The sequence below is a fragment of the Apaloderma vittatum genome, unplaced genomic scaffold (assembly GCF_000703405.1).
Source record: "Apaloderma vittatum isolate BGI_N311 unplaced genomic scaffold, ASM70340v1 scaffold3204, whole genome shotgun sequence".
NCBI lineage: Eukaryota > Metazoa > Chordata > Aves > Trogoniformes > Trogonidae > Apaloderma > Apaloderma vittatum.
The window spans coordinates 652-23,129 of NW_009714167.1; the positions used below are offsets into that span (position 1 = coordinate 652).

At 40.8% G+C, this 22,478-nt stretch overlaps 1 protein-coding gene across 1 annotated transcript in view; it reads right to left on the reverse strand.

The window, feature by feature from the left end:
- Positions 1-581: 581 nt before the first annotated feature.
- CDKAL1 (CDK5 regulatory subunit associated protein 1-like 1) overlaps positions 582-22,478 on the reverse strand; it is a gene marked incomplete at its 3' end in the record, with an annotated part of 45,060 nt that continues 23,163 nt past the window's right edge. The window contains exon 3 of the mRNA XM_009868634.1: positions 582-685. Within this exon, the coding sequence (XP_009866936.1) occupies positions 582-685 (104 nt within the window). The remainder of the gene's footprint in view (positions 686-22,478) is intronic.

Consider the following 22,478-nt stretch of genomic DNA (forward strand, 5'->3'; position numbering starts at 1 on the left):
TTCGGTGAACCCTAGTGGTAAACCTTAAACAACAACAAAAATCAAACCAATAAAAATAGCACCAAAAGCTACTAATATTTTTTAAAAAACTTTTACTATATAAATGTAAAAAAAATAAATATGGTTATAACCACTCTTTTCTGACGGATAACAATCACTCTCAGTAGAGGACATAAGCTGTTTTTGTTACCATGCCTTCTGTCCTTTCAACATTTCAGAAGAATAAGGCCTAATAAAAATTAATAAAATATTGAGATATAAATGTAGGTGGTACAGTGGTAACAGAGGACACCAAGAGGTCCATGACTACATGGAAAGCCTTGACTACCTACCCTCCATTCAGAAAGTTACAGGGCATTGGTTAGGAACTAATCTTTATTCATTTCAACTGGCCTTGAAACAACAACCCTAAGAAAATAGCACAGTCTCCAAGAAGTGAGACCTTATCAGGATGTGTCGAGCAAGATGGAGAAATACCGGCAGCAACCCAGCTGGAGGGTCACCAGCACAGCTTAGCAGTAAGGCTCAGCCTAAAGGGAAAGGCAGTGGGTAATTCAGCCTGTCGGCACAGCACAGATTACGCAGCCGAGAGTCTCAGCTACAAACACGACGGAACCATCGAGCTCTCCCACAAGCGCAAGCGGAGGGGACACGGGCTTCTTGTCTGTGCGTCCACACGTGTGGCCTGCGTGTAAAGCACCAAAGGGAACGGTCACAAAGGGCGTAACCCCTCGCGTTTAACTACAGGACCTGCTCCAAGCTCTTCCCACTAAACTCAGACGAGCATGTTTACTACTGTTCTACACATAAAACTAGGAAAACAAAGTCACCATGTAACAACAGTGTTAAACTCACACTTTCACCTTCTCTTCCTCAGAGTCAGGCCTCTGCTGGCATCCCTTCAAAGCTCTGCCAACATATGTATTTAGCCACCAAGGCTGCAATTTGGGTTGAAGTTTAGCTCTCTGTACATAAGCTCTATACAGCTAAGTTCCTTTGTAATGCTTAGGATATACCACAATATATATACAGAGCCTTGCTTACTGCTTCCACTGGCCCTTCCCTTACTGAAAATAAATTATTACTCAATTACAAGTATTTCAGGTATCCAGCAGCTGCTACTCTCCTAACAGGAAAAAAAGGGACAGTGGCATTACTTTCTTCTAAAAGCGCATGCAGAGAACAAAAAAAGACGTGCTCAATATGAACAAAATTTCAAATTAAACGTCTTCCAAATGCCAACGATGAAAAAAAAAAAAAAGCCACCCTCACAGCACCCTTTAGTTCAATTTAACTCCGATTCATCAGGCCACGCTTATGTGAAAAACCCTCACAATTACACAGCACTTCAGCTGCCAGCGAGTACTCTGGGAAATCTTGCGGTGCTTTCAGACACAGTTAAGAGAACGCTCCTCTTCTCCCTGCTGAGGAATCGCAGAGGCCAGACTGAGCGACGTGCAGTGGGTGGACAACTAATTCCCACATGGGAAGATGTGTCTGATGGTGCTTTTAAATGTTAACCACAGCCTTCTAGCACGAGACATTTAAAGTCGCTTTCGATAATTTATTTCACAAACCAACCAAACAGGCTGAGCACTGACCTCCAGAGTTAAAACCGATGCCCCGAGGGAGAGAGGGGGTATATATTTGTGTAACAGCAGTGGGGAAGAAGCAACTGTCACACACAGACTGACAGGGAAAATTCAGGAAATAAAATCACTAAAAGCACTACCACCCCAGGACAGTTTCCAACTGTACCTTTTTCCTGTTTGAAAAGCACAGTATTTGTTGCATCCTGGATATAATCTGTCAATGCTTCTTGTTAAAGATAACAGACCTCTCATCACACAAAAAAGGAGCAGAGTTTGTTTGAAATTCCCTAGTTTCCACCAAGGGTAGATTTAAAAAACAAAGAAAAAAGATCTGTATTTAAACTTACCTTAATAGTGTATTCACAAAATAGACACCACAGCACTTTATTTCTTACAGGCTTTTAGTAACTATTAATTTATCACTGGGCTTTGCAAACACATGCAACGTGTTTCCCATTAATCACCTGGCACTTAATGCACAACGTTGGAAGTGACTTTGAACAGACATACTTTGCCAAAACTTACTGTAAAACTGAGAAAGCATCCACTTCACTGCCGAGGTCACTGTACTTCCCTCTCCAAAGCTGCTTTATCAGGTGCCCCCCACCTGCAACCCAGCTCCTGGCAGGGTCCATCCCCCCACAACCACCCACCCAAGGCCAGGGCTCCCTGCAGCTCCAAAACTCTCAGTCGTTACAAGATCATCGGAATAATTACTGCAGTCAATGTGTTTGATTTTAAACTGCACGTACAGTCTCAACTCCCCAAATGCAATTATTTATGCACATCAAGCGCAATTAAATCCTCGGACCAAAGCAAGCACTCAAGATAACAGGAACAATTTCCTGAAAAATGTCCTGCCCGAAAGCATATTAATTATTCACAAGTTAGCCCACGTTACCAAGTAGAAAGAAGATCATTCTACAGCAGATAGATTGAAGAAACGAATTTTCTGAACACTGTAAAAACAAAATCAAACGTTTGCAGTTCCCAAGAGTCAAGATTCTTAGAACATTCTCACTGTTTTGCTGAGGAACTTGAGATCCAGCGTTACACTTACTTTCTAAAGCACTGAGGACAAATCAATTATGAGACCCTGTTCAAAACCTTGAGTGACTTTCCTCTCTTTCTGTTCCCCACTCTCTTTTCACAGTATAATATAGACTTTACTTTTTTTCCTTAAAAATAAACATCAATATTCGAGGTGGAGCCTCTCTAGGTGTCATAAAGGAGACAGCTGGCTTGCTTTTCTTCCATTTTTAAGGTCCTATCAGTAATTACCATAGATGTGTTTTTTCTGCATTTTTTAACATTATTTCTAGATACTTAATCAAAAGATTCAGCTGTTTGAAGAAGGTTTTTGAAGGTCTCTTTTCTTTCAGACAGGTCATAACTTCCATAAATTCTTGCAAGGCTTAAACTGTTCAAAAAGTTAAGGCCTATCCTCAAAAGGTACAGATCTTCCATCATTATGCTCAGGCTGAAGGCTTCAGTGAAGTGTGGGTAGTAACTGCGTGTCAAAAACACATCGAGGCTGACACCAAGAGCTTCTGAATTTTCATAGAGTGTCCATTTGAGATCAGGAAGGAAGATGGCTCAGCTCAAGACCAAGTTTAGGACACACACAAAACCACAGAAGGATACCACACCTCTTTCAGTGTGTTGCTACCCGCACTGAAGTCTCTACAAAACTCAGGATGAGAATAAGTGCCACTAGAATATATAAGCAGGATGCTTACCCATCCATTTCAAACACGACTAGTGAAATAGTTAAGTGGCAGAACTGAATCACTTAAATCCATTTACTAAAGCAAGTAAAAAACAAACCAAGAGCTGAGGATTTGCTGGGAAACTGAACTCCCTAAGAACTGCCACGTGCAAATATTCTGTACATCACACCCTCGGTTTCACAGGAAGATTTCAGTTTGAACATATGATTTAAGGGGTCTCTATCATACTATAGAAGCAAATTCAAAATACACTATTAGGCTAAAAAACTGACTTTTTCGAGCAGGTGTATATTTAACACCAGCGCCTTTGAAGAAACTATGTATTGTTCCTGTATGCAGTTACTACTACATTTTAGCAACACGCTGCAAATAATACAGTGCTGAAGTCTCCCAGTTGCTTTCGTTCCCTGTTTATAGGGTAATTGCTCATCCAATGTCTTTTTTTTTTTGCATGAAAATACTAAAGAAATTTTACTAGCAGAAGTAATCCTAGCCAGCAATCATATCTAATTTGTTGCCCATACACAGAAAATAATCCAAGTATAAATAATCAATACATGTCAGTCTAGAGGTAAATGTCAATAAGAGCTGTAAGCTGTTTTGGTTTGGGATGTTTTCGAGTTTTTTGGGTTTGTTTTTTTTTTTTTTAATCCCATCAAAGCAACTGCCACAAAAACAATTCTAGAGCAAGCCCTTAAATCCTTCCTTATTTTTTATGCATGTATTGCCATAAGAGATACAGTCATTAGCCAGTGTATTTCTTGAGTTTGTTTTGTATTATTTTCTGATGCATTAAATCATCCTGTAAAGAAAAAAGACCGAAAATAGATGTATTTTATATTTTTTGGGGACACTAGTTTTGCTCAAAGCATATCCAAAGGTGTATAGTGTCAAGTTTAGGGTTCCCAGCCTCATAACAAAAAGCTCTACCATAAATACTACATTTGTGCTACAAATATCTGGGCAAGTAGAGGAGTCTTGCAAGAAACATGTTCTCATCGTTAGTTCTCAACCACCATGAAAAAATTTCAGTGGTAGCGTTTAAATTATACAAGATCGGCAGCGAATTTGGCTACGGAATCAACAGAAGCGTCTTTGCAGAATGGTCCTGCCGCTGAGGGTACATCAAGAGGTACGGAAAGATCCGCAAGCAAATGGGGAAATAATTCTTTGCCCACCACACCTCTCAGGAAACTGAATAAACACAAACTAATATAAAGCATATGGGTTTCACAAATATGAAAATCACCTTATGAGGAAGAATGTTACTTAGAGGAATGGCAAGATACAGATTACTGAAAACATACTCAAGGAACACGGAATTTGCAGGAATTCCCTCAGGAAGCAAGTAAGTTTGTGACACACGTGTGAGAGTTTAGGACTCTTCACAACCCTAAGGATTAGCAGGCTCTTCCAAAAAGCCCTAAAACTTTGTCATCAGCACCCTGAGCTACGTAGCATCCAGCAATCTTCCAAAATACTGAAAGCAGAGCTATCGGCTAGCGATGCTTACCCGGCACAGTATCCTTGCACACACCGGAAAAGCCCAACTTCCACCCCACTAGACCTCGTAATGGCCCAGGTGAGACAACTGCTCAGATTTGGACCAGCTGCCCTCCCAGAGGGACAAGCCTCCGTGCCACCACATCTTTTGCTCCGTACAAGAACTTCAGGCCATCATCTATAAGAAACAAACTAAAGTTTTTCTCCTTTCCCCAGGGGCAACAATTTTATCCTTATTGTCGTCCACACTGAAGTACCCATTGTCATTTTCTTCAGGGATATGCGCCTGAGCAGCAGTTCTCAACTGGTATTTCCCTCTGTAGTTGGCAATTTCTACTCCAGAGCTTATGTCTGGGTATCAAAAAGTCCATCTACTTTTTCAAACTACACTTGATTATTTAATAAAACAGTTTCAGCCTTACCCATAAATGTCACACAGATTACGAAGATTTTTAGGGGGTGCACTGTCCAAATCTGTTAGCACTTGGAAGGTGACTAACCGCCCCGAAACCAAAATAAAAACCTGAACAGCCGCCAAGGCTCCTCACAAAAGGATTCAATCTGGTGGTGGTGAACACAAATGAGATCATTCACCAAGTCAGAAAGCATCCTAAAATGATACATCAGCCTCTAAAAAAAAAAATATGTACAAAATATGATTAGATTAAACCCACTTTTTTGTTACTGTTATCTGAAAACAATGAATCGTCTCAGTCATGATGTCAAAACCTTACTCCTACTCTCATTGCTTTTCTGTCGCTTGAAATTATTAAAGATGCTAGAGAGCTGCTGAGCTATGAGCATGCAGCTTGGTTGATTAATGAAGGAGCTCACAAACGTCAAGGAGAGGTTGGTATTTGCTCCAGATAATCTGTCTCCTGCCCGCCCAATATCTCACATGACATCAGGTTATAATGCATCGTGGGATATTATGTCACGGAAGCCAAGAGCACACAAGCTGCGTGACACGTTACAACTCAACTGGATATCGCTTCTGACAACATAAATAGGTTCTTGAATCCCCAAACAAATATTTGCTGCCAACAAACAGGAGGGCTGACGGACACGAGACAAGAAACATATCCTTGGGTTTTAATTAAAGATTTGTAAGTCACATATACTGAACTTGTGTCACCAACTCTGCAGCACGCTGCAACAAGGGAAACTCTTAGATTCAGATCAAACCTAAAGCTGAACACTAAAACTCAAGTTGCATTTTGCTAGACAAATATTCTTCACCAATCTTCTTTCTTTCCCACAGCAGTCATACACAGACAGTGCATACTTTCGCCTGCATCATTCGATCTAATTTGAATTCCTGATGTTCACACAATGTTGAAGTCATCCAACGTCATGAAAGAGTTTCAGGGGTTTTTTTCCTGTTAATCATCTAAAACCGGGAAAGTAAATTCATACTATCTCAAGGTCAGCCTGTGACAAAAATAAATAAACAGAAGTTACTTTCTTTGAATTTAAGTCTTATGAACTCCTCTTCCTGCTGTGCAAATCAGATGGTTGGGACCTGCCAGACCGCCAAATACTTCTAACCTTAGATCAGGTTTTTAGTCTTCCATTTTACAGGCAGTGCTGAAGAGACTTTTGATACTTACTGGGGGGCATAAAGCCAACAGGGTGCCAATTTTATTTCATAAGTAATCAAGGAGGGGGTATTATAATCAGAAAGAAGAAATTACCATTGATTTTCTCTTCATACAGCACCCTCGCATCGAACCCGCTCGGATCACTGTAAAAGACAAACAGCCCAAGCAGTGGAAACCACTTTGGGAGATGCCACGAAGATGCAGGTGAGGGCATTAGGACCTACACAAATGTTTTTAAAAGCTGATTGTCACACAGGGATTCGCTAACAGCTAAATTGGTTACTGCTGAGCAAGCGTACTTGGAATTATAAAAGTAATAAAGCTACCACAACTTAAAATTTACTGAAAGCAAGACCACTGCAAGAAGGTAACTAGTCAAACACACACTGTTGGATTGCTCTGACACACGAAGGTGGGATTTTTTAAACACACTCTGTGTGTACCTCACAGTAGAATTTCTTAGTGGCTACCGACAGTCAGGCTTTTAGCACAATTATTTTCCTCTAGTCTTTGAAAAAGTGTAGGATTTGATTAACTTCTCCAGGATTTGAGTAATCTCATTTCAAGCCCGTAGAACTGAAAGAACGATGAATATTGATTTGCTACAGAAGGAAGACAAAAATTAATATACTGGGAAATATGCTGAACACAAATGGCAATTTACTGTCAGGAACACAACAAATCGAACAGCTCACGCCATCAATCTTGAAACAACAAATCTTGAGGCAACAGAGCAGCGCTTTTGCAACAAATGAACGAAACAAACAAGGGAAGAAAAAGAAAAACCCAAAGCCCCACAACCCACAGCAAAACAATCTATCTCCTATACCTCTTTTTTCTTCATCTGCTATGAAGAGTAAGTTTAAATTTAAGTCCTTTGTAGGGTACAAAGGACAATAAAGATGGAAACATGCCACCCAGCACATGCATGTGTTACTGAAAGGTCCTATTGACAGAAACACTTCATACTTGTGTTCTCCTTTTAAATCTTGCATTTGTTATGAAATGCTAAGTAGTAGCAGATTTTTTGTTTTCAAGTGCCTTCCACCCAGTAACAGGTCATGCATAAAAAAGAGTTAATACACTGAATTCTGTGTGAAGCTTATTTCACTGAACAGAAAGCAAATCATATGCAAATGCTGTAACTGCAAGTATGGTGCAGGGCTAATAAGCACATGAATGCTTCACTATGCAAAACCCATGCAAATACCTGTGAGAGATTTTAACCTGGGAATATTCAATATTCAAAAGGGCATGCAAATACCTATGAAAGATTTCAACCCGGGAACACTGCCTGTCACACCACCTTGGCTGTGTTTTGTGCACACTGTAATATCTTCCATATCCATAACACCTGCCCTCCTGACAACACAAAATAACTGAGTCAAGCGATTAGGCAAATCCTAAAAAAATGCTTTGAGAAACATCAACTAACAAGAAAGGAGGTCATATTTATATAACACGCAGATTGTTTGCATATGAAGGTAAGTTTGCATGGGCTGGGTCAAACTGAAACACTCCGAACGGATGCTTCCTCCAGGAGGACGTGCTAATGCTGGAATTACAAGACTTTTCTTAGACTCGTTGTCATGGAACACATCATTTTCCTCAAAATGAAGCACATGCAACATCACCTCCCGAAGTCCTTGTGAACAATGCAACTCAAGTACACGGTGCAATTAGAGGTACCTCAGTACAAGGCAGTGAAAGGGGAAAAAAAATTACATATTGCCAAAATTCAATGCAAGCCTCAAATCAGTAGGCTTACTGTGGCACCTGGGAGTCTTGCAGTTACTGAGATATCAGAGAATGAGTCATTTTCTCAAGTGCAATGACTTTTTCAATAAAAAAAAAAAAAAATCACGAATGGAACCAATTTATTAGGCATTTATTGTCAGAGCCCTCACGTTACCAAATATGAAAAAGCAGCTTCTGTTTCAAACAACTACAAATCTGTAACTCAGATTTCTTCAGTAAATACTGAAAAAAAAGGGATGAAACTATACTGAAGTAGAAGTGTTTAATGAAACTGAACACATAAGAACACAGTCTCATCAAAAGAGGAATAATCACCCTATGACTAAGAAAACACTGAACTTTGGAAGTGGTGGGCTTCTCTCTCATCTCCTTCTTCATGTGAATAAGGCAATTGCCTTCCAATGTTATTAAAAAGTCAGAAAGTGAGAGTTTGTATATCCAACATCTACTAGAACAAACCAAACAGACTTAAAATTTATGAAGTAACAAAAACTCAAAAAATCAGAAAGATTGGGATAGGAATCATTTAGACCCGGTTTTACAGATTAATACTGAAGTCGTGTATTTTCTATTGGGTGTTTCTTACACGTTTCAAATTCTCTTCGCATTTCTGTTCTTCCATGACATGAGATATCTGTTGTTACGGTCTTTCCTTTTGCCAAGATGTGCGACGCAGGCGATACTACGCCGTTATAAATAATGCAGGCTGCAAGTGTATCATTGTTTTAAATGCTGACCTACTTTTAGTCACTGGTGTAAAGATCAAGAAAGCCAGTCTCAGCTACAGAACTGGGAATTTTCAGTGCTGAGGCTCATGTCACTGCAAAAGAGCACTGGACTATGAGGTTTGAAATAAAATCTAGTATCTAGCTGTCCTGCACCCAATGGCTCAAAGGTTCTTCTGCTTGTGCCATTCTTCACTGAGTTTTGCTTAACTGCTGTTGTCAGAAGGCTGCAATTCAGAACTGTGTCTCATCTTCAATTATCTCCTTGTTGCTCATGTTTGCTGTTCCAAAACAGAAATGTTTTATTTGCTTTCCAGATGCTATATGCACATACTTTTGTTTGTCTGCATATCTACTGTTCAGCACCAACTAATTAGGAATACCAGGGAAGTTATCACGAACACACTTGATGTTTGCCTAAATGTTTTGGTTTGGAAGTTTGGGTTTTTTCCTTTGTTTGCGGTTTTATTTTTTTTTCCATTTCTGTTAACGAGTAGTACAAAGCTTAGTTTCAAGATAATTTTAAGCCATTTACTAAGAAAGTTTTGAATTTCTTTCATTCTTTATTTTTGATACCAAATAGGCTCAAAGGTCGATACCCCACTGACCTGTACACCAGTCAGATAAAGTTTGGTCACATCTCAATAGCAAGGACTAAATGGTGCCATCAAAAACAAAACAAAATTTTCAATATACCCCAAGAGCCACCTACACCTCACCTGTACCTGAACACTTCTCTGACTTCAAGGTCTTTATATACAAAGACTTTATACACAAAATGTATAAAGGAAAGCATGCTTGAAGAACCTCTACATCTCTGATTGCTATCCATGTCACGATAAAAGAACATCTACATCTCCACCAGCCACTGCCACATCATCTACCGAGGAGGCAACACAAATTTCTCACACAAATCTTGATGCACCGAGTCAGCCTAGATCAGCTCTGAGGGCTTCCCTCCAAAAAAATGGATGTACAGAATTAAAAAATTATTGTGGTCGACAGAGTTGCCTGGGCACACCAAGCAGCCCAGAGGTGGTACCGCAGGGACGAGAGCTGCCATCCTGCAGCAAGGACAGCACGAGCATCTTCACGCTCCTGCTTAAAGGGCACGTAACTCACCAAGCCCACCACCAGATTTCTCTTCAGCTCCTTTCACTTCACAAGAAGGTATCGGTCAGGCCTCAGAGGAGGCTTTCTCACTATTGGATAAATCTGCCTGTCCTGCCCGAGCCCTCTGAAACGGGAACCCATCAGTCTAGCTATGAATAACCAGGAGACTGAAATCCACGAGCACGAAGAGATATTTTTATCCACTACATGAGCTGCATTCGTGGAGGACGAAGGTAAAGAGAATAGTTTCCATTGTAACAGCATGAATAGAAGCCTTTTTCTTTTGGCTGGTAACTTGCCAAATGGAAACTATAACCCCCATCTCTTATTAAGGACTTGGAATAAATCCAACATCTGTTGTAACTTACTGTCAAAAGGCAAATCTCAGACCTGCACTTGAAGCTTTCCAAATCTACTCTACAGGCTTCTCCCATGATAACCCGTTTACTAAAAGTGCCACCTCAACTTCAGTGCTCTTTACAAGAAATAACTGATACACAGAAGTAGATTATTGACAATAAAGCTGTATGGCAGCAGGCAGCAGGGACGTGATCCCTGGCCAGCGTGCCATCACGGTTCAAGACGGAGTTTTAAACACATTTGCCGTGGGCAAACACGCAGGTACGTTACTACAGCTCCGCTTCCGATGGGACGTCATGAAAGCACAGTAACTCCAGCAGAACCTCATCGATCAGCTGCCACGAGCAAACTGCTTGCACCATAGTTGTGAAAGTTCAATTTCCTTTTACTCAAAAAATCTGCTTATATTTTGAATTGTTTCAAACTCAGTGCTAACGTATTTCAAACACATCCATGCTAAAGCTCAACACAAAATCTACCTTCCGTTTGAAAATAATAAGAGAATGAAACACACAAAACCTCACTAAATATCACTTTGCAAAAAAAAGATCCTTACAGTATTATAAGTTATACTATTAATGTTTTCCAAACATAGTTTTCCCCCTTTTATGTTAGAATCAATATAAAAAGTTTAAAAAACTCTCACTAAATATCCATGGAAACATTTCAAGTTACTATTTTAAAGAAAAATATTTTTTCTCCACATTGTTCCTATGAGGAACTACGAACCTCACTCTCTCTCACTCAAATCTTCATGTTCTGTTAATCTGGGACTAGCAGCTTAATGAAGATGAGAAATGGCCCAAACACACAAATTAACACTTTGCTCAAAACAAATGGATATTTTCCTCCTTTGACCAAAACCTGCATTTCTCTTCTAACCCAGTTGTAACATCCGACGTGATGGAACATTTCAGTCAGAACAAAAAATGCAAAAAATTAGATGAGTTTTTCTTTAAACAATTTTAATTGCAAACAGTAGCTTCTGACAAAATAGTGTCAAGTAACATGCTGAAGTTTTTTGCGACCTCAGAAAGAGCAGCAAAATCTTAACCATTACAGTGTTTCAACGCTAGCCACAAAATATGTCACCACTTCAACATTTGCAAACATTTAACGCTATCTTCAGCATAACTCTGTTGCTGTGAGGCAGCTTTGAGTATCAGCTTGGTTTAAAAAGTAAGGTAGCAAGGATTCAAGGTCAAGCAGTTACATAAAGCTCCTTGCTTTCCATCTTACTGCAGTGGAGAAGCAGGACTTAAAATCAAACTTCTAACTCGTGTAATAAATCTAATAACTTATTTTGAGGCCAAAGATTAAAGCAGGCTATAACCTCTATACCAAAATCCTTATTTGCTAACCATAAGATACACTTTGTTATATGCTCAAAGAATCACGCAACTTTCACTCAGATTTTTGCAGATTCTTAATTTTCACATTCTCATGTGTTAAGAGTCATTAATAGCTCTTTTTATTTACCAAGTTACTACTGGTTACTTTTCATTAGTCATTTATGTAAACCTGTTTTTCAGAGGGAAACCAAAGGAAGCCGCTTAGAGGCACACATGGGAAAACCTCCCTTTCCTCCTCCCCTCACCCGAGCAGCTCTAGGAAAAGGGCCTACTCAGGTGTTCTTTGCCACCTCCCATTCCTTACACTTTTGCCAGACCAAAAAGTAGCAATAGTCTTGTCTGGCCCTAAAAACTTGGTTTAAGAAGTTTAGAAACTCTATGTGACATTAGGGATTCTGTGCTACATAGCACAGTCCCATTTCTCTCCACTAGACTACATATCAACTTGACATTACTGCCTTATCAAACAGAGACTACACTTAGCAGATTCACCATCTTAAATTTTACTTAATTTTATTTTCATTCAAAGAGGTACAGGTACAAAGAATACAATGAAAGTGATCTCCAAATCTCTGTCTCTAGTGGCCTTGGGTTCAGACAGTGGCAACGTACATCTCCTGGATCTCACACACAGTTGAAGGTTTCAGGAATACAAAAGTCAAACATTTTAGTCCAACACCTGCCTGTTAAATGAAGAGAGAAAAAGCAGTACTGTATAAAACTGAGGTTTGTGTATGACTTGCAAATATTAAATACTACCAAGAGCTTTAACTTCTCCAGTGTCATGCATTATTACATTTATGGAAGCAACAGAAATTATTCTGAAACTGTCGAACCTGTACATAGTCTCCATAAAGAAAAATAAATTTTTCTTCCAAATTTTTCCACAGGAACACATGGCATTTTGTTACTTCTTACTGCCATTTGTTAAAACCCAGTGATTTGATAGAGGAGACACTTCTTTGTTTTCTAACACTGAAAGCTGCAACAAAACACAGGAGTATTGTCTGAATAAGACAGTGCTTACAACTTCTTCCATACATCCTTTGGACAGTTCACCGATACAATAAACCGTAGTAGGAGAAGCTCTTTTTATTTAGCAATTTCCTTATGACTGGTCACAACCAGTCTCTCTTGTCTAGTAGAGGGCACACAGGCTTCTTTACAAGAAGGTGTGAGAAACACAAGAGCAAGCAAGTCACAAAAGAAGCCGCTTCTTCCAGACCCACAGGTAACGATGCCTCCCCTAATTTATGAGGTGGCAAAATACTTTGCTATTTATCAGCTCGGAATTCATTCCTCACTTTTTGGCACTGAGGATACCTGCAGCAATAAATTTCTGGAGCTCAGTTTACAGCACATGCAAAAGCCTTGTATTTACACCTTGGGTTTTTTCTGGTGTTATTTTAGTTGCCTGCCACCACAGTGCCAACAAAACTGTTTAACGAGACATACATATTCCTTCCAACGCTTCTGCTCATCTTTGAGCGTGTTTTGTCCAGTAACTCAGAGAACACTGCTCATACCACCACTTCAGTAATAGGGCCACTCTATGTTAAAAAAAAAAAATAAAAGGGAGCATTCATAGGACCACAAAAAGCACCACAGAGGCCTTAGTTATTTCTCACCAAGAGGGAGCCACTTGTACTAACAGAAAAATAACAAAACACAAGCAAACTGTAAATATAAACGACCACACCCAAATCACCACACTTGGCAACAAAAAAACCTCCAAACCTAACTTTCAGGAAGGTTTTGCTCTTAGTTTCTTTCACCACTTTTCAAAACAGACACATTCCACGCAAAACCAAGCTCCTTCAGACTCTTGATCAGCACGAACGCCCCTCCTCAGCATTCTCCTCCTGGCTCTCCTCCCTCTGTGCCTCCCTAACCACCCCATAACTTTCTTTGAACCATGCCCTCACGTGTTTGCCTAAGCAACTTCTCTCCGAATTTACTAAGGCAACTATCTAGAGTAAGTGAAGGTACTACTGCCTCCTGATGTTCATTGCTGTACCTCAGCAATGTCTACAGAAAGCCAATGGATCCCATGTGAGCTCCTTCCCCAATCCCCTTTCATTTTACTCCGCATCACGGGTGACATCTAAGTCCCCTTTAGTGAGTGACTATCTCGGTGCTCTTACTCGCTGGTTGCAAGAGGTCTGGCAGGAACACAGCAGCCCTGCTCAGGCAAGGAGGGCAGATGGCCCCAAAGGCCACGATTGGACCCACCTTGCCCAAAAGAAGAGCGAATTCAAATGCTGGTCTCTCCACACCGCCCATGAATTCTACGAACACGGGAGGAAAAGCCCTTACGTGTGCAGGAGTGACAGCCACTGACTGCTTCCCAACACCAGAACCAAGGACATTTAGATGGAAAGTGCTCTTTTCTGACAGCGTCCCACCTGCCTCAGGCGGTCGACCCCCTCTCCAGGTCAAAGCAGACACCACCTACCTAACTCCCCCCACTCCACGCATTAAATTAGAAGATAGACGCCCCGTAAGAAGTACGCCCAGACAGGACACAGGTTCCTGGAGCGTGGGGTTGCCAACACCGGCTTTTCACCTCAAAATCAGCCTTTCCTCCGACACAAAGCCCTGCAGCTGGCCATCCCCGAGGGCAGGTGAGGGGGCCAACTGCTCTCCTCTTACTACTGCTTTGTATTTGGATGCCTTAACTATGAAGGGAGGACATATTTCAGGCCTTGTTAACCCAGAAGAAAACAAATCAAGTAAAACTCTCATGCTCAGAATACCTTGTTGCAGGATTTCTCCTGCAGATCAACAACAGTTCTGAATAATAATAAAAATAATCAGCAGATAAAAAGTAAACAAAGAGTATCTGCTTATGATAGAATAAATAGTGGATTTTTTTTTTTAAGCTTCACAAAATGAATCGGTTTAGAACTTAATTTAATACAGCAATACAACACTGGTTTGTGCCAACTTCTCGACAGACAGTATCTCACAGTAAAGTTTGTCACGTAAACAGTTAACATTCAAAATTTCAGAGAATATTAGCTATTTAGCAATGAAAACCTCTCTTTTATTAATTGACATTAACAAAGCAAACTCATCTAGCCATGGAAAAACACAAAGATCTCCTCATCTCTAAAAAAAAACAATAAATGCTTCAAAATCCAGAGGATAGGTAGAATTTATTCAGCAATGAATAGCTTTGGCAGTTTGACACAACAGAAAAACGAGAAATATGATCTTTTCCTGGAGTTGTCAATGCATTAGCAAACCACATTTTCAATAGTCTATCAAGATTTTTTTCTCAAAGCCTAGAATGTGTTCAAAATTGACACAACGTAAATAGCAAATGCTTTCAGAATTGGAAACTAAGAGAATGAAATTTTCATAACAGCAATAATCATCTGATTTTAGAGCCATTCATTATTCAGCTATTCAAAAAACAAAGTTCAGACAACATGCACTGCAAATGAACTCCCCAAAACAGTAAGTCCCCCTCCGTGCTGTTTTGTTATTTAAGTAATGGTATTTTTCAAATAAGGAAGTTAATTCATTATACATTTATAAAAAATACATTTAATCCTTTGCACGGCATTGCTAAAGACAGACTCCCCACTAAGCTGCCTAAGGCATTAGCCAGAAAGAAGCAAATCCTGTGTCATAATCTAAGGTTTGGTGCATAATTGATAAAAATTGTGCAATTTCAGAAGACACTTGTCATCCATAATAAATAAATACACAAGTAAAAGCTCTAAAACTGAAGTCTCCCCTCTTCAACAGTGCTCAGCTCCCACAAAAACTGCCAGTCCCCGGAAGATCTCAAATTCCAGGCTGCCGGTGCAGATTCCAATAACCACGGGTTTGGGTGGGTTTTCTGTTTGGGTTCTTGTTTGCTTGTTTTACATCTGAGCTCATACTACACAGAAGAAAAACCTGAGGCAGGTGTCTTCAACTGTTAGAAATAAAAGTGTGCAAGATGTGCAGACACCACATCTTTCAAAAAAGGCTTAAACAGGTCCCTGCAAGCTTACCTCTATACAATCTACATCATCATGACCAAAAGAATCCCTTTCACTAGGTGACTGAACGTTTTTTATCTGTCCTTCATTCAGCATTCAGGGAGACAAAGAAAGGAAGAACCACATTCAATTACGGTTGTCACCACCTCCACCCTCCCGGCACGGCTGGGCCATTTGGAAGAGCCCAAGAGGGTTCTCTGTGTTGGGCTGAGGAGCTCGGCTGAGGCTACAGCCGTTACTGCCCTCTACAACTACCTAAAAGGAGGCTGTAGTGAGGCTGGTGCTGGTCTCTTCTCTCTAATTACTAACGACAGGACAAGGGGAAATGGCCTCAAGTTGCGTCAGGGTAAGTTTAGATTGGATATTCGGAGGAAGTTCTTTACTGAACGAGTGGTGAGGCACTGGAACAGGCTGCCCAGGGAGGTGGTGGAGTCACCAACCCTGGAGGTGTTTAAAAAAAAAGTAGATCTAGCACTTGAGGCTATGGTGTAGTGGTTAGGTATGCTGGGATGAAGGTTGGACTGGATGATCTTCAGAGGTCCCTTCCAACCCCAAACATTCTGTGATTCTGTGATTCTGTGTGATTCTGTTACAGATCATGAGACTGGCGGGGTCTGGGGGATACTAACCATGGAGCTGCGACACCACAAAGGCCCTGTGGCAAGGTGAGCATGCCGAAGGCACGAGTCTTTCATGCTGCGTCATGCGTATCACCACGTTCTGTCTGGAACCATTAATACTTCTGTACTACTTTCTCACTTCGAGCTCTGCAGTTGACTTTCAGAAGACGCTTGCATGTCATCTGTCTTTAAAACAAGGTGCTGAATAATCCAGTCAAAAAGGCTATAAGGGAATTCACACAGACAGTAACTGACTTCTCCCCCACTGATGATGTGCTGTCAAGTTCTTAAAGCACTTTCAAGTCATTATGCAAGCGCTTTTCAGAATTAAATTACAAGTGTGACATATGGCATGAAATGAAGGATCCAGAGCACAATGCTGTCATTACTGTTAAAATCCTGTATCATTCAAAACGTGAACACATTAGTTATGCCACACTTTGTAAGAATTAGTACATTCTGAAACGGTATTATCTAAAGCTACAGCTCTTGACACCGTGAAGCTCATAATTTAAGTGAAGCTCTTGCACACCGGCTGGCGCAGGAGCTGGCGAGCCCCATGGCACTGGGACACTCTGAGTTACAGAAACTATTCTCTGCCATTCCCTCCTCACGGCCTCTTACACACAATCATAGAATGTCTTCGGTTGGAAGTGACCTTAAGGATCATCTGATCCAGCCCCAGTGTCATAGGCAGCGACACCCTTAACGAGACCAAGGCCTCACCCAACCTGACCTTGAACACCTCCAGGGAGGGGGCAGCCACAACCTCTCTGGGCAACCTAATCCAGAGTCTTGCTACCATCAGACTGAAGAATTTCTTCCTAAGATCCAATCTAAATCTATTGTCCTTTAACTTAAACCCATCTCCCCTTGTCCTATCAGTGGACACTCTTGTAAAAAGTCCCTCCCCAGCCTTCCTGTAGGTTCCCTTCAGGTATTGGAAGGCAGCTCTTAGGTCCTCCCGGAGTCTCCTCTTCTCAAGGCTGAACAATCCCAGCTCCCGCAGCCTGTCCTCACACCAGAGGTGCTTCAGCCTCTTTCTTCCCTGCCTGCTTCCTCATATTCCCCAACACAGACGTATCGCACTGCCCAGGTATGGCGTATGCCTGCCTCTCCTCCACTAAAACCCCACTCAAGGTGACGACCAGGACAGAGCTGCCCTCTATTTTAAGCTGTGAGCAGTAACTACCAAACTCACATTCCTGTTCTTGCAGAACCAAAAAGAATTAAAAAGAATCATCCACCTTTGCTTCTTTTTTTCCTTTTTAAACATAAAATATTAGTCAAACGTTGCTAGATTTTGTTTTAGGAGACTGCTCACTGTGGTAGGCTGCAGATAAAGGATTAATCATGTTCTCTATACTACTACTTAATTAAGACACACAAAAAAACAACCAATCAACACATTAAATGGTTTTCCAGGTTCCTCAGTAACGTGTTCCCAAGTTCTACCATAGTTTCTAACTGAAAAGACAAGCAAATGGGAAAAGCTTCTTTGAGCCTTAAAAGCAACAGCAAAACTGTTTTCACGTGTTTTAATCAAGGTCATGGGACCTTATGTGCCCCGTTGATCTGCCTGTCTCAGACAACACAGAAGCAGAGACCCATCTTCTAGAACAAACTCTCCAAGGGATTTTCTTTGTATTCCAAGAAGGCTGAAGATACAAGACCAACGCTTAAAACTAAGCACTTCTTAAACTAAGCACTTGTTCCTAGCTTTTCAGGGGGCTGAAACACAAGTGGGTTGCCCTTAAGGCCTAAGCTAACGAGCTAACACCCGAGCAACCTGCCCACCGCGGCAGCGGCAGGCAGCCCCGTTACCTCCCCAACACCGGCTTCGTTGTCCACACTGCTCCTCACGCCTGGACTGGAAACAGGGGCTTGGCTACCCTGGAGAAAGATCCACACACCAATTGCCTCTTCCTGCCAGCGCTCTGCTAGAAGAAATCCGAAGGCCATGGTGTGGGACGGCAGCGAAGGAAAGCCCGACTGTAGGTTTTCACTAGTTGATCGGTTTTGTTCGCCCATTGCCAAAGCTCTCGCTACGCTGCTTACGTCAGCGCACAGCAGTTCGGTCAGCAAACCCAGTTCTGAAGCAGATGGAAATTCAAGAGGACTTTTCAGTTTGATAATCACTACTCTTCTAAAAGTGTTCTATCTATAAAACCTTCTTTCATCTTATTAAAGAAGCCAACAAATAACATTTTGTGGCATCTTTCAAACATCAGTTTTGAAAGTCAGAACAAATAAATTACCTAGAAGGGGAAGAAAATATTTTCAAAAAAGCCATCCTAAAGATTTTTCCTCCATCAGCATTCCTCTCTATTCACACACTTCTCCACCAGGCAAATCAGGCAAGGACATGTGGTCTTTCCACACACACAGGATTCATCTTTAAGACAAATTGTATTGCCAGAATATTGCAAGTATACAGCAAGCTGACAGATATCATTTGTTGGGAAATTACTTTCAATGGAAAATAAACTAATCAGTTGTAAAAGCAAATAAACCCACACTCTTCAAATTTTAATTAGTTTTACCAGTTGAAGCAGCTCATCTCCAAAACAGGTGGGGAAAAAAGCAAACAACTCAAAAAAAAAAAAAAAAGCAAACAACTCAACATTGAAACTATTTAAAGGTTGCACACACATTAAATAATAACACGTTAAATAATGCCTGGAAATGCTAACTTCATTGCCTTAACTTTATTGGTTCAACTGAAAAAAAGCAGACAGAAGCTCGAGTGTGAGAATTTGCTAATACATTAGCTTCCGGTATTTTGTTCCAAAACACAAAAAGAATACAACATAATCAGGACAGATGTGTTTAAGAAGAAACAAGCATCTAACACATGCTATTGCAGGTAAACACTTTCAAATCCACTACAGAAGCTTAAGAGTCCATAGCAGACCAAATTAAAAATAAATAAAAACTGCATAACCCACAACATTTTCCTCCCTCACTTAATGTTTTAACGCAGTAGAAAAAAAGCATTAAGAGCTGCATGCAGTATGTGATGCAGGCACAACGTGTAAAATAACTTCACAGCTAATTCTGCTTGCAAGAGCTTTCTATCACTCAATCTAATTGTATAAGAATCATTAAAACATCATTAATTAAATCATCAATTTATTCATAAGTATTTTCAGGAAGTTAAGCAGCAACTCAATAATTTAAAACACTTCTTTTTTTTTTTATGTCCTAAGGAGAGCGGGTTATTTGTAGCAAACCAGATGTTTGCTGACGAGGAAGAAAATATGCTAAATCAGCATTTCAAGCAAAACGCAGAAATACAGTCACATAATTCAGCTTGTTCAGATGATGAAGAGATACCCACTTAAATGCTCTGGGTCTCATTTTCTGCACCTGATCTAACCTTATTCTTTTCACAAGGGTAAGACCAGCAGCAAGCTATTTCCTGCACATCCTCTACAGCAAAGGCAAGCTCTTTCTATCTTCTTGCAAGAACCAAGAAAAGCCAGCAACTACTACCACCTAGCAAGCATCCCATTAATTTCAAAGTCCTGTGTGGAAAACCTTATATAGGATACTCTTTCTGCAAATATTCTACTGTGATCAGAATTGATAAAAGTATAATTAAACCCTGACAACAAAAAGTGAAGGTCCCTATACCAAGAAGGAAAAAGGCTGTCAGGAACAGAGGAAAACCTTCACAAACTGAAAACAGCATAGGAGAAACATCATTTGGTTTAACAAAGTGTTGCATTCAACAAACTTGAAAGTCTATTTTTAAGAAGAACTTCATGCTCACTTTGAGTTCTTCCTTGTCCCTCAAGAGTATTCCACACATAGTCAATACCTGAGCCTGAACTCAAAGAATGAAAAAATTGAAGTGACTCTTCCAACCAGTATGTCATCCCTGAAGTTTTGATCACAGTTTCCATTACAGGAAATGGTAACAGAATTATATTCCCCCTATTACTGGGACTTTATGACAGTTTTATTAAAAAAAAAAAAAAGGGAGGAGGATAAAGACAGTAGTATTAGGTGAGTACAGAATTCACCTTTGTGAAAATTACCTAAAAATGAAGTAGAAAACACTTTCAACGGGACAAACGAAAGTGATGTGAAATTCTCCTCTGCCTTCCTCCACTTCTCATAAGTGCAAGAAAATCTTTCCTCCTCTTCCACAGGTGAGGTGAAGACACCTTGTCAAACCTTAGCAGGCCCACAGACAGAAAAACAATATAGACAGAAACACCAAAGAAAATTTTGGCCAGAAGCTAATCAGAAAAAAAACTGCCAGCGACTCAGCTGAGTTCATACAATATGAAAAAAGTCTTTTTTCCCCCTCTCTAACATCTTCCTCCTTCTTAGTGAGAACGGCTTCTGCAGCTTACAGGTTTGTTTTTTAGAATCACAGAGTGGTTGAGGTGAGGACAGACCTCTCGAGATCATCTAGTCCAACCTCCAGCCTCAAAGTAAGTGCAACTAGAGCGAGTAGCTCAGGGCTTCGGCCACTTCGGTTTCGAATACCTTCAAGGATGAAGACTATCTCTCTCTAACCTGAACAGACACGTTACAGTATTTTATCAACCTTCCTGTAAAAAAAAAATTAAAATAGTCTTTTCTTATGTTTAAAGAAAATTTCTTGTATTTCTATTTGTGTCCAGTGCCTCTTGTCCCATCACTGGGCACTATGAAGAAGAACTACTCATAAATCTTCTCATATTTGCCAGTGCAGCAGGGACATCAGTCAAGCCCAGCACAGAAAGCTCTGTGAGCATTCAGAGAAAGCAGCACATATATTTTACACATAGCTATTATAAACCTGCTGCCAGACCCCAAAGTTAGGATAATACTACTTTTATACTGTTACTGGCTCGCTAATAAGCAATATAAATATTCACGTTATACAGTCTCCAGAAAGTAAATCGACCCAGAGGTCAGCCGTGCTCAAACTTTTTTTTTTTTAAACTTGACAATTCCCTTCTTTTCCATAAAGGTTTAAGAACCCCAACCTCCACTTTCTCTTCCCACACACAGACCCCAATTTCTAGCCTGTTCCAAACCTCTACACCTCAAACTCCAGACACAACCCGCTCGTGGAGGGTAACAGTTCATAACAACTATTCCTCCCTAAAGGAGTAATACCACGCACCCGCTGGCCAACGTGCCCCCGGACGTGGCGTATCACATTCCAGCAGTCAGCAAGGTGAAGGCATTGGCACCTCTTCAGTTTCCACACATCATCACCGGCTGAAAGAAATCGTTACCTTCTCCATAGGGCTCCTAGAGAGGGGAGCTTGTGTGATGGAAAGGGAGACAGCCTTGGACAAATAGCAAGCAACTTGTCAGGCTCTTTCTCCCTCAGAATATTATTCTATTCTTCCCAAAAAGGTCGTCCCTAGTAGCTGTTACAGATGGCTGCAGGAATCCTAGTAGCAAAACCTCACAGTATTAACCAGAAAAATTCCAAGCTATGCATATATTCTCCCCAAACCACTATTGTAAGTAGCTAGAAAAAGAGTGGTGAAAAGCTTAACTGAATTTTAAATGCAAACCTCCTCCCCATTTTCCAGTACTTCAGTCACCATAAAACCAGGCACACCATTGACCCCAATACAGACATTAAACTGGACCTGGCTACTAACAGGGGCTTCAGTACCAGGTGACTGGCTTAGCCCAAACAGATCCGAGGTTCTCCCACGGGTGCAGCGTGCTCTACACTGCAGGTGGGCTGGCGGCCGGCAAAACACACCTACAGCCCGGCCTGCTGCTGTGAGCATCCAACGTGTGACTAGCAAGAGGCTCTGGAATCCCCCTCTCTGCTTCTAGAGGCTCTCCGGTTCTGTTCCACGTTTTTTCCCAAAGTCTGACATCCGTCACATTGAGATCTGCCAAGGGACACCTGCAGCCGGGTGAAGAGGCACCCATGGGCCCACTTGTTCCGCCAAGCAACCACCTGACCAGTTCTTCTCCCAAAACCAAACGTTTAATAGCAATGCCAGACATTTTTCAAATCTTTATCTGGTTTTGCTGATTAAGCGCTAATTCAAACAGTTAGTGAAGGTTTCTAGAACACGAAAAAAATCACCCATATTACATAAATCCATTGCAACTCATGTATATTTTCTGTTTGTCGAAGTTCCATTAAATCAGAAG